Below are 15,758 nucleotides of genomic sequence, written 5' to 3'. Positions count from 1 at the left end.
ATGACTACCTTCCAGGTGAAGGATCAACTAATCAGTAATTAAGGAGAACTCTGGCAAGAATCTTGCCAGCAGTGACTAAGAGAGACCCCCACTGTGGTTGTCACAGGACAACCTGTTTCCTTTATACAGTTGAACAATAGAGGCATCCTTGATCTCTTAGGGGATAACCCCCTCTTGCCATGTAACCTGGAAGATTTCAGTCAGCTTTTGTGTGAGCAGTTGACCCCTTGTCTTGTAGATCTGTGCAGGTGCTTAGCCACACTAGAGAGAGATTGACTTCAGCCTGAGGTGATTGTGCAGTGGCTTCAGCATTGATTGATGATGATCTGCTGAGAACAGCCCATCTCTCCAGGAATGTGTCCTTCTCAATGATCAGTGTGGCTCCATCATGGCTGAGTAGTTGAGAAAGACTTTTGGCTCATAAATAGCCTCCAGGACATCATAAAAATGCTTTGGATGGCTTCTGTCAGTGTAAAACTGAATTTCATCTGCCTTCTACTGAGCCAAGAATCCACCATCTCTCTAGGCTTTGCTTGCACATTATTTTTGATGTAGTTAAGTGCTGCCTTTTTAGAGATGGGTGAACTATTCTGCTGGCAGACCTTACTACTTGCTGAATTTCCCCATCATTTTCATTACACCAATCTTTTTTTTTTCCAAGTATTTTTAATTAGGTTTTTTATCTTTAGTTTACAACACTCAGTTCCACAAGTTTTTGAGTTCCAAATTTTCTTTGCCTCCCTCCCTTCTCCCCTCCCCCCCCAAGATGGTATGGGATCCGATATATGTTCCATATATACCTTTGCATTAAACATATTTACATAATAGTCAAGTTGTAAAGAAGAATTATGACCAATTGCATTAGGAATCAAGATGGTCTCTTAGCACTTATTCAACCAAGTGCCCTTGAAGGCTTTGGCCTTCGTTTCCTTGATTAAATTAGGTGTCCTTGATGACCTCCTTGCCTCAAGGGAAAGCCTAGTTTACATGGGTTTGAGTGACATGTTTGCGACATCAGAGGCTTTTAGACCACATGGGTTTAAGTCACATTTTTGTGATGATTTTAGGTCACGTGGGTGAGTCACATGTGTGACTCACCTTTGATCTTGAACAAGATATAAACCCAGAGGTTGGCTTTCTTTTTTGGAGCTCTGAGCCACAGCAGGAATGGCATGTGACTCTGAGCCAGCATTGTCGAGTTCCCGGCTGAACTCAAATGTTGATGGTTCCTTGGTAACTATGAATTGTATTTGGTCTGTTCATAAATGTATGTTTGTAATTTGTATTTGCTCTGAAGTTCAGAGTGCTGGCTTTTCCCCCTGAGCTGACTGAATGATATTTGTATGTTGAATTAAAGTAAGCTTGTTAACCCCTTAACGTTGCCTTCCTTAGTAAAGCAGATCAAAAGAACTTGGGCTTGCAGCATTCTGTGTGCTGGTTGTTGTTGGTTTTACACAGCCACAGTAGCTGCTAGCAAGATTGTTGAAACACCAATGGAATGAATCATGAGAAAGAAGAAACAAAACTGAAAAAGAGGAGAAAAAAAGAGAGCAAATGATTGGCCTCAATCTACATTCAGACTCTGTAGTTCTTTCTCTGGATATAGATAGCTCTTTCCATCATGAGTCCTTTGGAGAGCTGTCTTTGAACCTTGTATTGCTGAGAAGAGCCAAGTCTGTCGAAGTTAGTCATCACGGAAGCAATATGACTGTGGTTGTGTATAATGTTCTCCTGGTTCTGCTCTCCTCACTCAGCATCAGATCACATAGTTCTTTCCAGGTTATTATGAAGTCCATATCTTCCCCATTTCTTATAGCACGATAGTATTCCATTGCATTCATATACCACAACCTGTTTAGCCATTCCCCAATTGATGAGCTTCCCCTCTATTTCCAGTTCTTTGCTACCACTAAAAGAGTAGCTATAAATATTTTTGTACATATGGGTCCATTTCCCACTTGTGTGATCTCTTTGGGATACAGCACTAGAAGTGGTATTGCTGGGTCAAAGGGAATGCGCATTTTTATAGCCCTTTGGGCATAGGTCCAAATTGCTCTCCAGAATGGCTGGATCTGTTCACAACTCCACCAACAGTGTAACAGTGTTCCAATTTTCCCACATTCTCCCCAGCATTTATAATTTGCCTCTTTTGTCATGTTAGCCAATCTGACAGGAGACATGCGGTCCCTAAGAGTTGTTCTGATTTGTATTTCTCTAATCAATAGTGATTTAGAACATTTTTTCATATGCCTATAAATATCTTTAATTTCTTTCTCTGAAAAGTGCCTGTTCATCTCCTTTGACCATTTATCAATTGGGGAATGACTTTTATTCCTATAAATTTGGCTCAGTCCCCTGTATATTTTAGAGATGAGGCCTTTATCAGAGACACTGGTTGTAAAGATTTTCTCCTAATTTTCTGCTTTCCTCCTAATCTTTGTTGCATTGGCTTTGTTTATGCAAAAACTTTTCAATTTAACATAATCAAAATTATCCATTTTGCGTTTTGTAATGCTCTCTATCTCTTGTTGGGTCATGAATTCTTCCCTTCTCCATAAATCTGACAGGTAAATTATTCCTTGCTCTCCCAAATTGCTTATAGTATCAGCCTTTATTCCTAAATCATGAACTATTTTGACTTTATTTTGGTATATGGTGTAAGATATTGGTCTATGCCCAGTTTCTGCCATACTGTTTTCCAATTTTCCCAGTAGTTTTTGTGAAATAGTGAATTCTTAGCCCAGAAGCTGGATTCTTTGGGTTTATCAAAGAGTAGATTGCTATAGTCATTGACTACTGCATCTTGTGTACCTAACCTATTCCACTGATCCACCACTCTGTTTCTTAGCCAGTACCAAGTAGTTTTGATGACTGCTGCTTTATAGTACAGTTTAATATCTAGACCACCTTCCCTAGAATTTCTTTTCATTAATTCCCTTGGTATTCTGGACCTTTTGTTCTTATAGATGAATTTTGTTATTATTTTATCCAGCTCTGTAAAATAATTTTTTGGTAGTTTGATTTGTATGGCACTGAATAAGTAAATTAATTTTGGTAAAATTGTCATTTTTATTATATTAGCTTGGCCTAACCATGAGCAACTGATGTTTTTCCCTTTATTTAGATCCAACTTTATTTGTATCACAGCAATCTTGATGCTTGAAAGTGTTTTGGTCCAAATGAGTAAATGGAATATTATATATCGAATCTCTGAAAGTTGCCCACTCCTTTTTTTTTTTTTCTTACTCCACTGTTGCAAACTGTGTGTTGGCTCAGCTTTCCCTCCAAGTTAGTAACAAACTGTTCTTCCATGGAGGGTTCCTCTAATCTGTTGACATTAAGTCTTCTGGTAGTCATCTTGTATTGGGGCCATAGCTTTTGTTGAATGTGAATGTTTAGGTTAGAGAGAATAGTGCACTCTGCACCACACATTGCCTTTATCACTCTCACATCTCATCTGTCTCTTCTTACAATGACGTAGTCTATTAAATGCCAATATTTGCTGTGAGGGTGCATCCACAAAGAGTTATTGAATTTAGATAAATGGAATACAGTGTTGGTGATAAGATCCAGAGGCACACAAGTCTTCAGTCGTAAATGACCATTACTGTTGCTTTTTCTGACTCCATTCCTCCCAAGGACTCTCTGCCATGTCTCATAGTCTGTGCCTACTCTGGCATTAAAGTCATCCAGAATTAAAAGCTTGTCCTCTTCCAACACATTGATTTCAGGTCTTCATAAAATCTTCATAAAATTTTTCTTTGACCTCATCAGGGTTTGTCGTGATGGGAGCAAACTTGCTGATGATGGCAGCATGGCACTTTCCTGCAAGTGGCAATCATGTTGTGATTAGCTTGTCATTCACTCCTTTTGGGAGGCATACAAGCTTGTTGACCAGATCACATTTGATTGTGAAACCTATGCTAGCTTCACAGTGCTCCCTATCACTGTGGCTACTCCAGAAAAACAAATATTGAGTTCCAGCTTTGGTAAGCTAGTCTTCATTTGCCAACCTTGTTTCACTCAGGGCTGCTCTTTGGATATGATACCTGTGGAGTTCTCTTACAACAAGAGCTGTTTATCTTTCAGGTCTGCTGGATTTCATGTTTTCCATAAGTATGTGCACATTCCATGTTCCAAAAGTGAGTGGAATCATCTTTGTAAAAATTTTTGTACGTGTTTTTATGTTTTGACTGCAGGGTGGGATCTTCCACCTGTGGTGGTAAGCAGGCCAGGGTTAGGTGAAGACAATTTTTAGGGCCCCTAACTAGCCCCTTCCTCATGCCAGGAGGTGAGCAGTATGATCCTTTAGAAGGCTGCTCAAACACCCAGGGGGCTCCTGAATCCTCCTGCTGCTTCAGTCCGGTCAGAAGATGACCCTTATGCCACGGGCTGCCTGGGTGCTGGGTTGTGAATACAGGTCCCAGTGTATTCGCACCGGCTGCTTTATCACTAGTCTGTCACCTCAAGTTAGGTAAAATAGTGAGATAGTAAAATAATAAAATATTAAAATAATTGAATAGTAAAAGAGTAAAATGGTATCAGTAATACCTTTTGACTCACACATAAATTGGATTTAAGTGAGGCAAAGTTGCTTGAAGTTGTTGACCTCACTCCCCTTTTCAGAGTCATTGAAGTCCAGTGGCAAGACAAAAGTCAAGATGACTGGTAATGGCTTTGCAGGCAGTGGATGATCATGGCATCTTTAGAGTCTGACCAAGATCTAAGCCTTTCATAGTGTCTGCTTCAGACATGATGGCCATTGGAACAGATTGTTCTCATCTGCCCGTTTCACTGGGGAAAGGCATCACCTGCTTGGGATAGACAGGCTTGAGGCCTGTTGGTTACTCTCAACCTGCTTTAGCCTGTCTGCCAAGATGGTTTTACTGGGGTGTGGCCATTGTGCATGCTACAGCTTCTTGGAGCCATAGGTGAGAGTGGAGTAGCCCTCATCCCAGAGGTGTTAGTCCTCCCTGAATGTCCTATATACCCCTGCATTCCAGGCACATACAAAAGCATATATCATTGAGTCAGCTAGCATTTGTTAAGTACCTGCTATGGGCTAGGTACAGTCCTAATCCTGGGGATACCAAGAAACATAAAAGGCAAACCCTGCTCTCAAGAAGCTCACAGTCTAATGGGACAAACAACATACAGACAACCATGTACAAATAAGATGCATACAGGATAAATTGGGGGTGGTCTCAGAGGGAATACACTAAGATTAAGGAAGACTGGGGAAGGCTTCTTGAAGGTGAGACTTCAATGGAGACTTGAAGGAAGTACAAATAGACACTTGGAGTCAGGAAGTAGAATGTTGTGTTTGTGGAACATCAAGGGGACCCAGTTATGAGAGACTTTAGGAATCCAAACAAAGCATATATTTGATCCTAGAGGCAATAGGGAACCACTGGTGCTTATTGAATTGGGATGGGATGGGTTACTATAAGTAGAAGAAAAAATAACTACAAGGTAATTTGGGAGGGAAAGCATTATGTATAATGCCAATAAAACATACATAGATATATATGGGTGTGTTTGTTTTGTGTGATGCCTTTTTTGTTTTTGGGTCAGCCATTTATGGCTATATTTTCCCCAGCCTTTCCAAATAAGACTTAAGCGAAACCAAAGAGTTCACTGACCACACCTGAGAGCATATGCTCTATTGTACAATCATAGACCATTGCCTTTTATGAAATGAGGCAATTACCTTTCCTCTTCTTGTGGAGAAGGATGGATTTGTAATTACAGTTCTGAGGTGTATAGTTTCTTTCTAGAGTTCTTTTCCATTAAATTTGATGTACCTGTTGACTATATGTGTTTTTTCTCTTTCTGCTTATTCCATATGACTTTAGTTCGTATGAACCTTGAATTCTTCATATTTGTTACTTCTTATGGCACAGTGATATTTCATTACATTGATGAATCCATCTTGTTTAGTCCTCCCCAGAATAGATATCCTTTTTTCCAGTTCTTTGCTTACACAAAAAAAATATTGCTATGAATGTCTTGGCATATATAAAACTATTCTTTCTGTCTTTTACTCTCTCTGCTCTGGGTTAAGGAGTGTGAGTAGTTTAGTGATGTTTTTCAAATAATTTCAAATTGTTTTCCAGAATAGTTGAGCCAACTTACTGCTCACCAACTTTGTTAGTATGCCTGCCTTACCACAGTCCTTCCAACACTGATCTCATCTTTTGTCGCCTATGTCATTTTGCTGGGTGTGAGGGGAAACTTGTTGTTTCAATTTTAATTTCTCTTATTGTTAGAAGATTTTTTTCATATGATTGTTGAGTTACAGTTGGGCTTGAAAGCTTTTTGTCGATATCCTCTGACCACTAATCTTTTGGACAGATAATTATATTTCACATCCTGCATATGATTTTTTATAGGAATCCAGTGCACAAATGGATTTGAGTATACAAACAATTGATGACATTAAAGAAATTATCCAGATAGATGGAACTGGAGATACATCTTCAAATGAAGAAATAGGGAGTACGAGAGATGTGGATGAGAATGAATTTCTTGGTATTATTGATGCAGAAGATCTGAAAGTTCTTGAAGAAGAAGGTGATAGTATCTCCAATGAAGATTCAACCACCAATAGCAGTGATAATGAAGAGCCCCAAATAGACATTGTAGAGGAGGTGATGATTCCTTTGGTGATATGACTAGTTTTATTAAATGTAAAACAGTGGTGCCTTTACCAGTTAATCCCCTATGGTTAATAAGTTATTAAGAAGAGCAACCTCTCTCTCTCTCTCTCTCTCTCTCTCTCTCTCTCTCTCTCTCTGTCTTTTTGAGATAGGGTAGAAGGAAGAGGATTTTTTACATGGTAGAATGGTTTATTTTTAAAAAATTTCTAAAGTAACACTGTTTTTGGTTGTTCAACATTTAAAAAATACCTGTCTTGCTTAGATATAGAGGGAGTCAACAGAAGGTTAAGGAAGACAGGGATGGGGATTATAAAGTTGGCAAGCATTTTAAAGCAGCAAGTAGGGTTTTCTCTGTCTATGTCTCTCTCTTTTAAAACAAAATCTTGTATATAGTAACAATTATTTAATATGGTCACCTTTAATCTTTAGGACCCTTTAAATTCTGGGGATGATGTTAGTGAGCAGGATGTGCCAGACCTGTTTGACACGGATAATGTAATAGTCTGTCAATATGACAAGGTACAGTATGCTTTTCCCCACCCTTGGGTTTGTTAATGAAATTTGATGTATCCAAAAGTCATGCTAACTGTGATGGAAAAACTAGTAGTTGTGTCTGCTTAGCATTTAACTTAGGTTATCCTTGAGAAAGGTTATTAGAATAAGTATATGTTGAAGGTTCCTCTGAGCCTGGCACTAAGTTTTGAGGGATAAAATAGTTGAGACTGAAAGACTTGCAATAATTAGAGAAAAATCCCAAGCAGTACATGACAAATTACTCAATTTAAAAAGAATTAAATGCTAAAAATGCCTCCTGTAGGCCAATGCTGTGGGTGGTCAGGAAGAATAATTCAGTGGAACAGATGTTTATTAAGCACCTACACTGTATACAGTGGAATGTGTGGCACTGGGGGATGTAAAAAGCTTAGATAAGACAAAATTATAATTGAGCAGCTCAGCTTCCTCTCTGTTGTCAGTCACCATTGTCCGAGCAAATTAGAATAGAAATCTTCTTTTGTCAATTTTCTTCTTTTCCTCATTATAGTTAAAACAACTCCCAGGTTCATCTTTGAGAGAATTTCCTGTCCCTTTTGAATTGCTTTCCTTTTCGGAGTCTCAGGATGTGTGATTGTCTCTCACTTCTCTGGACTTAACTGAGAGTCATAAAATTCAATTCACCAAGCATTTGAAAGTGTAAAGGCTATCCATGAATGAACTGGACCTTAATGTTGTGGGATATATGAAACATTAATCTTGACTCTAGGTTCCCAAGGGTTCTTGTCCCTCTTTTCATGGTGCTTATGATGCTATGGGGGAATAAAATATTAATTCTAAGGTTCACTGTTACTTAAGGGAAGAAGAGTCACAAAACAAAATGCTACATTAGGTCTGGAGTACTAGAGGAGGGAAGAGGATCAAGGAAAGTTTCATGAAGAAAATTATATGGGTTAGAATTTAAAAGATGGGTAAGAATTTAGCAGATGTAGAGGGCAGAGGGAGGACATTTTAGATCTGGAGAATAGGTTGGTCAGGAGCATGAGGGAAAGGATAGGTAGGCTAGATGCCGGTGGCAAAGATTCCAGAATCGCTTGGTAGACTTCATGGAGAGGAACAAATATAAGGCCTTGAGGGCCTCTAATGTTGTATAAACTATTAGCATACGTTACCATTACAATAGACCCCTTAAATAAACAAAATGATAAATTAATTTTAAAACAAAATATTTAGATAATGTATCTCCCCTACCATCCCAAGTCAGAAGTCTTCCCTCTTGACAGCAACATAACTAACATTTGTAATACCAGAAAATTTATACTTGATAGTTGATGCTCACTGTCTGTCATTAGTTCTTGACAAGTAGTGGCAGAGTTTGGAGGGAGGAGAGAATCACTGACTTGAAGTCTCTTGTAAAATAAGACTGTAAATCTTCTGAAATTTATATTAAAATGATATTTACATTCCTTTTGGGGTTTAATTAATTTTTAGACACTAGGGACCATGAAAACCAAGGGATTGTATCAGAGGTGCTGAAGAAAGTCAGAGTAATGGTCAGCAAACCCATGTTGGGAAGAAGGTGCTCTCCCCTTTTCTTTAGTGTGCCGTCTTCTTTCTCTCTCTGCTGGGTCTGGACTTACCCTTCTCCCTCTGGAGCCCTGTTGAGCTGACTCAAGGAGCAAAATGTTTCTTTAAGAAATTTTCCACAAGGGAAGAGACTTCTATTCTTCACCCATGGTTGCACCTAATCTTACCAGCATTTTCTTTCATTTATATTCCTCTTCTGTGTATGTGCTTGAGTCTTCTTATAAACAGTCTTGAGTCCAGGCCTCAGGACTATGTGATAGGTAGAATCGTAGTATGAAATCCTTCTGGTCTGTCCTAATAAAACCCCAGAATGAGGTAAACTTAGAACATACCAGGTTTTACTCAGTTATATGCAGTGTCGTGACAGGAATCTAGTTGAGTTAGTTCTGCTATAATGTATGTTTGAAAGATTCATTTTTGTTCGAATGTGATTGATATATTAGGGAACATTTGTGCATAATTGACTCTCCAGTTTGTTTCTTTGCAATTTATTCTGTGAGAAACCATAAAAATGGCTTCACAATAACTAATGGGCTGCAACCTTCTGACACGCATTTCCCCAAACAAACTTCAGGGTATTTCAAGGTAAAGTGGCATATTAATTGTATATCTTTTGGTGCAGTAGGTGATGTGGGCAGATGAGGGCTGGTCCACATCAACCCCACCCCATCCCCTGCCTCCATGGTCTCAGACCCAGCAGCAACCTGCGGTTGCTCATGAGACCACTGTTTATTGTAGTATTTAAGTATTTCTTAACATGTATGAAATTGTGCTCCTGTTTTTTTAAATCAGGTTCCTATTTTAAAAAAATGTATTACCGATGAAGTTTTTGAGCCCTGTGCCTCTTTCCCCATAAGCTCTGTGGTTTTTATTGAATGGTTTTGCATAGCAGGATGATTTTTTTGTGAACACAACTCATTATAGCAGAACTGATTGTGTATTTCACTATGTACCTTCACATTGTCTGTGCTGTTTAGCTCTTTATTGGCTGTATTTACTAGGGAGTCTTTAATGGAGGAGTTGAAAGTTGTGTTGAACTTGAAAGGATTCGGATAGAAAGGGAGGTTATGGAGGGGCAGCTAGGTGGTACAATGGATAGAGCATCAGCCCTGAAGTCAGGAGAACCTGAGTTCAAATTTGACCTCAGGTACTCACGAGCTGTATGATCCTGGGCAAATCACTGAACCCTGATTGTCCCTGCCCCACCCTCCCCCATGGTCTGCCCCCCACCCCCCCACAAAAGAAAGGGAGGTTATGAGATTGGGGAAGAGAAGGAGTTTGTTCGGCAGGGTGCTGGCATGAACAGAGGCATAGAGGTGAGAATGTGTTCAAGGATGGTTCGGACAGACCTTTCTGAAAGAGCGTACTTCTGGATATACTAGGAGGTCCTTGGATAGTTAGCCCTTGAACATCAGGCTAATGAACTTGGACTTGATCTGATAGGCAGTAGGGAATTGATGTCTATATTCTTGAGCAGCAAAGTGATATTTGGAAGGTATGTTTCAGAAAGAATAGTAATATGTAGGATAAATTTCAAGGGACAGCCTTGAAGGAAGGAGAAAGACTTATAATCCAGGAGGCATGAGGTGGTGAGGACCTGCAGTAGAGAAAGAGGTTTATAGATTACTACTAGATTTCATACTCGGGGACTTGGGAGAATGGTTAAGTATTGGTAAACAGAGAATTTTTTTATAACTGTTATCCTTCCATATTAGAAGACTTTTGTATTTTTTGTCCTCTGTATTATAGTTGGGATTTCAACTCTACGCTGTCCCCTTCTCTCTAGTCCCTTGCCCACTTATTATATCTCCAATCTTGCCCTGCCAAGCCTTGGTCTTAATTCACTCTCACCATCAGCTGCTTTTGCTCCTACACATATACTGCTAAATGAAGCTGGGGGAAATCATGAAACTATGCTGACTGGGTCTGCTATCAGTTTATGTTACATAACCTTCTAGGTGAGCCTTTTATACCTCCCTATTTACCTCATTGTTCCAGTCACTACAGTAGATCTTCCAGACATTTTCATTCCCCCTCAAACCTTCCATGGCTCCCTCTCCCTGTTTCCCCTTAATTGAGAACTTTGCCTTGTATTGCTGGAAAGATTGAAGCCATTTGTAAAGAGTTCCCTTGTCTCCCCTCCTCCTCGTTTCACATCACCCAGATGCCATCTTCCCCTCTTTTCCTCCACTCTTGTCTTATATGAAGAGGTGGCCTTTCTTGCCGTGGTCATTATTTTTATATGCACAAGTGATCCCCTTCAGTCCTGTCTTTTCCAACAGATTGTCCCTTCTGTTATCCCCATTCTCTTCAGTCTCTCCCTGTCTCCTGGCTCTTTCCTTACTGCCTATAAACATGCCCATGTTTCCTCCGTTCTCAAAAACTTTTATCCATCCATCTCTGCTAGCAATCACCCTGTATTTCTCCTTTATAATTGGTGTTTCTACTTCTTCTTTCACTTGCTCTTTTAAACTCTGCATTTTGGCTTCTGACCTTATCATTCCACTGAAGTTGCTCTCTGCAAAGTTACCAGTGATCTCTTAACTGCCATATTCAATGGCCTTTCTTCAGTCCTCATCCTTGACCTCTCTGCAACCTTTGACACTATTGATAACCTTCTTCTTCTTGATATTCTCTTCTTTCTAGGTTTTTGTGACATCACTCTCTCCCGGTACTCAAATCTATCTGACTGTTCCTTCCCAGTCTCCTTTGCTGACTCTGTGCTCTGGGGAGTAGTCTTTGTCTTTGAAAGTGAGATATAACTATTGCTTTGCTAAAGAGGCTAGGCTACTAACTTTTCCTCTAGGGGTTAGTGTGTTTTTTTTTCTGGGAGTTTGTTTTTGGGCACAGTGTCTAGAGTGTGTTAAATGCTAAATAAATTCTTGTTGAATTGAAAAATGTTGTAAGGTGTGGGGTGGATTCTTCCTGTGTGACATTATTTTTTGTTAATGATTATTTGTAATAAGCACTTTATTTAGCAAAGGAACACTTTTAAAATTTATTTAACTTGTAAATTTTTTCTGTTTCATGGATAATTTTGTATAATTTTAACAGTTTCTTTTTCACTTCCAGATTCATCGAAGCAAAAACAAATGGAAATTTTACTTGAAAGATGGTGTCATGTGCTTTGGAGGGAAAGACTATGTATTTGCCAAAGCCATTGGAGATGCAGAGTGGTAAATCTTGTGTGCTCTGTTTATCAGCATTTTATGTCTATGTAGACATCAGTGAGTGTATACTAAATATTCTTATTTTTTTTGTTTTAAATAAAATAGTTTACCAAAACATGCTAATGTACAAAATTAGAAGAACCTGTGTGTTTACATTGAAGATACATGACAAAAGTACAATTCTTTCTTTCCTTGTTTTTTTCCCATGAGTTAACGGATTCTTCCCATTATCTATATTCTCTAAAATACAGGTATTTAGCTTTATTTGATTTCCAAAGTGGTGATGATTGTCAATAATTGTTACAGAAACAATAGTACAACAGGAAGAATGCCCTAGTTTTTCTTTATCTTTATGGTTCCTTCTGCTTGATAAAAAATAGGTGTCATTGTTTTGTACAATGGCATATTGTAGGTTGTATACCTGTTAAGTCAGTAATTAGTAATTTATCTTTTTTTGTTTAAAAAGAAGTGAAGATGAAGAAGTTGAGAAAGATGCTGTGGTAATGTTCAAAGTGAATAGCAAATATTTCTCATAAGAATGGTTAATGCTCTTAACTGTCAACATTTTGACTAGTTTGGATTGCCTGCTGGTGAAGTGGGAACTTATGGGATTGTGGTAAAGCTATTGAAGGAATTCAGAAAAACATTCTGGAATTTAGAATTTTTTCAGGTTCTACATTTGTAATTCAAGTGATATTAATAGTTTTGACCACATCTGACATTTTTAAAAATACTGAGCTTTTGAAAAAAAAAAGCCATTTGTTTGTTCTTGTGTAATATATATCCCTATGAATATTAACTTAGCACTATTTAAAATTGTTGCAAGTATATCGAGCAGTTGAATCTCTGTCCCAACCTCCTACGAAGCTTAAATTAAAGTGATTGAAACTTATCCTTGTAAAAGTTTTTCTTTGGGGAGAGGGACTGATTTTTAGCTCACTGAAGAAAAAAATAATATGCCTGTTTAGCTATTAACATTACAGAATTACTTTCTCTACCTTCTCTCTCCTTTCTCTCCCACTTGGCAAGCCATTATTAACATTATTTACCAGAAACTCAGCAATGCAGTTGATATCTTGAACATTAGTTACTGGACATCAGTATACAAATATTTTCTTTGAGTCATGGGACCTATTGGTTAATATTAACTTAAGTCATAGTTTACATGCACTAAGCAGTGCTTTTAAACCTTAAGGTGCTATGGAAATATGAATAGTATAGTCTCTCATTCCTGGAATGCCACCAATGAAGACTATAGACTTCAGGAAACATGAGCAAACTGACTAGCTTGAAGTATCTAGAAATGAACACAAGTAGAAACCTCAAGGACTTAAGTCAGAAATAGGCAGCACTTAAACCTTATCTAGATCAGATCACTTTAACTGAGGAGCAAGTAGCAGCTCTTGAGCAGGCAGTTTACAAGTTGGATGCATATTCAAAGAATCTATAAGCAAAGTACAAGAAATTAGAAAGGTGATAAAAGAATTCTTTAGCACAAAGGCTTTAACTACAAGGATGTTTCATAAGAGCTGAAATAAATGGGATGGAAACTTACCACACTTCTATGCTTCAATTCAAAAGTTAAGTGCTGCTGATCCAAGGAGAACCTTAGCCCCCACCTTTGGCTGGATGTGTAACTTTGGCCACTCCTTGATGTTTTCTTAAAACTGTACCCCCTGGAACATTATCTTACTGTGTACCCTGGACCAAGGCTCAGAAATCAGGATCAACACTGTCTGGAGAAGACATAGATGAGAGGCTCTGGTCTCTTTGTCTCCTCCCTCCTCACCTAGGCCTCCATCTTTGATTCTTTGTCTGAACATGCCTCCCACCCCCTTAAAATGTATTCTTGTACTTAAATAATAAATGCCAACAAATGCCAACTTATAAAGGAGGGAGAGCCTAGGGATGGAGGAGTCAAGTTAGTGGCTGTGGTAGGAACTTGAAGTTGTGGTTTGAGTAAGAATGGAGAGAAGAGAGATGAATCTGATTGATCTTTGCAAGGAAGAAATGGCAGAACTTGGTGTCAGGCTATAGAGATGAAGGAGGAGGAAAGGGAACAAAGTGTCTCCAAGAAGTCTGAGGGACTGAAAGAATTATGCAGTTGAAAACAGTGAATTCCTTTCCTGGATCATTGCATTGTCGTGGTGGAGGGACTTGCTTAGCTCAATGAAACTATGAGCTAAAGCCTTTGTGTGGAACTCAACAAAATGTGTGTATAAGTCAAATAAATAATGTGACAACACAGAGTACATCATGAGAAATGCCAGGCTGGACAAATCAAAAGCCAGAATTCAGGTTCCTGGGAGAAGTATCAACAATCTCAGATATATGGATGATACCATTCTGGTGGAAGAAAGTGAAGAGGAATTAAGAAACCTTTTAATGAAGGTGAAAGGAAAGTGTAAAAGCTGGCTTGAAGCTTAACATCAAAAACAATAAAACCAAAGAGCTTGGCAACTGGTCTCACCACCTCCTGACAAATAGAAGGAGAAGAATTGGAAGCAGGGTCAGACTTTATATTCTTGGGCTCAAAGATCATTGCAGATGACTGCAGCCATGAAACTAAAAAATGCTCGCTTCTTGGAAGGAAACCTATGGGAAATCTGGAGAGCGTAATAAAAAGCAGAGACATTACCTTGCTGACAAACTCCGTATAATCAAAGCTATGGTTTTTTCAGTACCAATGTATGGCTGTGAGAGTTGGATTATAAGGAAAGCTGAGCACCCACAGAATTGATGCTTTTGAATTGTGGTGCTAGAGAAGACTTTTGAGAGTCCTTTACACAGCAAGGAGATCAAATCAGTAATGAAAGAAATTAACTCACTGGAAATTATTCACCGGAAGGTCAAATACTAAAGCTGAAGCCTAAATACTTTGGCCACATAAGGAGAAGATGCGACTCATTGGAAATAAGTTGGGAACTGATTGGAAATGATGTTGGGAGAGATTAAAGGTGAAAGGAAAAGGAGATGGCAGAGGACAAGATGGATAGTGTCATAGAAACAATGAACATGAACTTGGACAGACTTTGAGAGGTAGTGGTGTGTTATCTTCCATGGGGTCAGGAAGGTCAGACATGGCTTATTGACAACATCAAAAAGGGAATTAATTTTGTGAGAGATGGCATTAAAAACTTTTTTTTCCTCAGGCAAAATTGATCAATGCTTTATTAAAAGAAAATTGGCCAAGTTGGGGAACATTGCTTCTTTAAGAGTCACTCCCAATCCTTAAATGATTGGAGTGCCTTACTTATATCACCAAACAGAAAAGTATAGTATCAGGGAGAGGTCAGGGTATCTGTTAAATCTAGACTTTTCTTGCAGTGTAGATTGAAGCATTTGGCTGTAAAACGGAATTACTGATGGTGGCCATTAACTTAAGAGTTACTGAAGGGTCACTTAGATTAACCTGGTTTTGACAGCATGATGATACCTTTGTAGGCACAGAGGAATATATGATTTATGAGAAAAGGCTAAGAAAGTGAGAATAATGAGACACACACCTTTCTTCATGCCACAGGAAAAGGAGAATTTTTGTAACTAGGTACTTCAACTAAGTCAGCTCCTGCAGGGAGATGAGTTTAGCTTTGCACATATGGAATTTGAGGTCCTGGTAAGGAATCCAAGAAGAAGTTAATCTGTTCTAATAAAGGAAAAAGGGAGAATAACTTTTTAAAAAATCAGTAAATAATTCAAAAGTTATTTTTTAATGATAGCTCACATTTATATAGTACTTTAAGATTTTCAGAAGACTCTGCACATAAATCATTTGAAGAACAACCTTTCAATAGCTGAGCTTTAGTATTGGAGAAAAGGAGGCTCAAAGAGCTTTCATGATTTGCTCAGT

General features: G+C 38.6%; 1 protein-coding gene across 1 annotated transcript in view; it reads left to right on the top strand.

Annotated features, from left to right (window-relative positions):
* The window catches only part of LOC118843684 (stonin-1-like), a 91,240-nt gene extending 78,441 nt beyond the window's left edge, over positions 1 to 12,799 (top strand). Inside the window, exons 8-10 of the mRNA XM_036751434.1 lie at positions 6,393 to 6,650; positions 7,089 to 7,178; positions 11,811 to 12,799. Of these exons, the coding sequence (XP_036607329.1) occupies positions 6,393 to 6,650; positions 7,089 to 7,178; positions 11,811 to 11,918 (456 nt within the window). The 3' untranslated portion in view covers positions 11,919 to 12,799. The remainder of the gene's footprint in view (positions 1 to 6,392; positions 6,651 to 7,088; positions 7,179 to 11,810) is intronic.
* Positions 12,800 to 15,758: the final 2,959 nt, after the last annotated feature.

The sequence above is a fragment of the Trichosurus vulpecula genome, chromosome 3, assembly GCF_011100635.1.
Source record: "Trichosurus vulpecula isolate mTriVul1 chromosome 3, mTriVul1.pri, whole genome shotgun sequence".
Lineage (NCBI taxonomy): Eukaryota > Metazoa > Chordata > Mammalia > Diprotodontia > Phalangeridae > Trichosurus > Trichosurus vulpecula.
The sequence above is the reverse complement of the archived record's forward strand: the minus strand, read 5'-3'. Positions and strand labels throughout refer to the sequence as shown.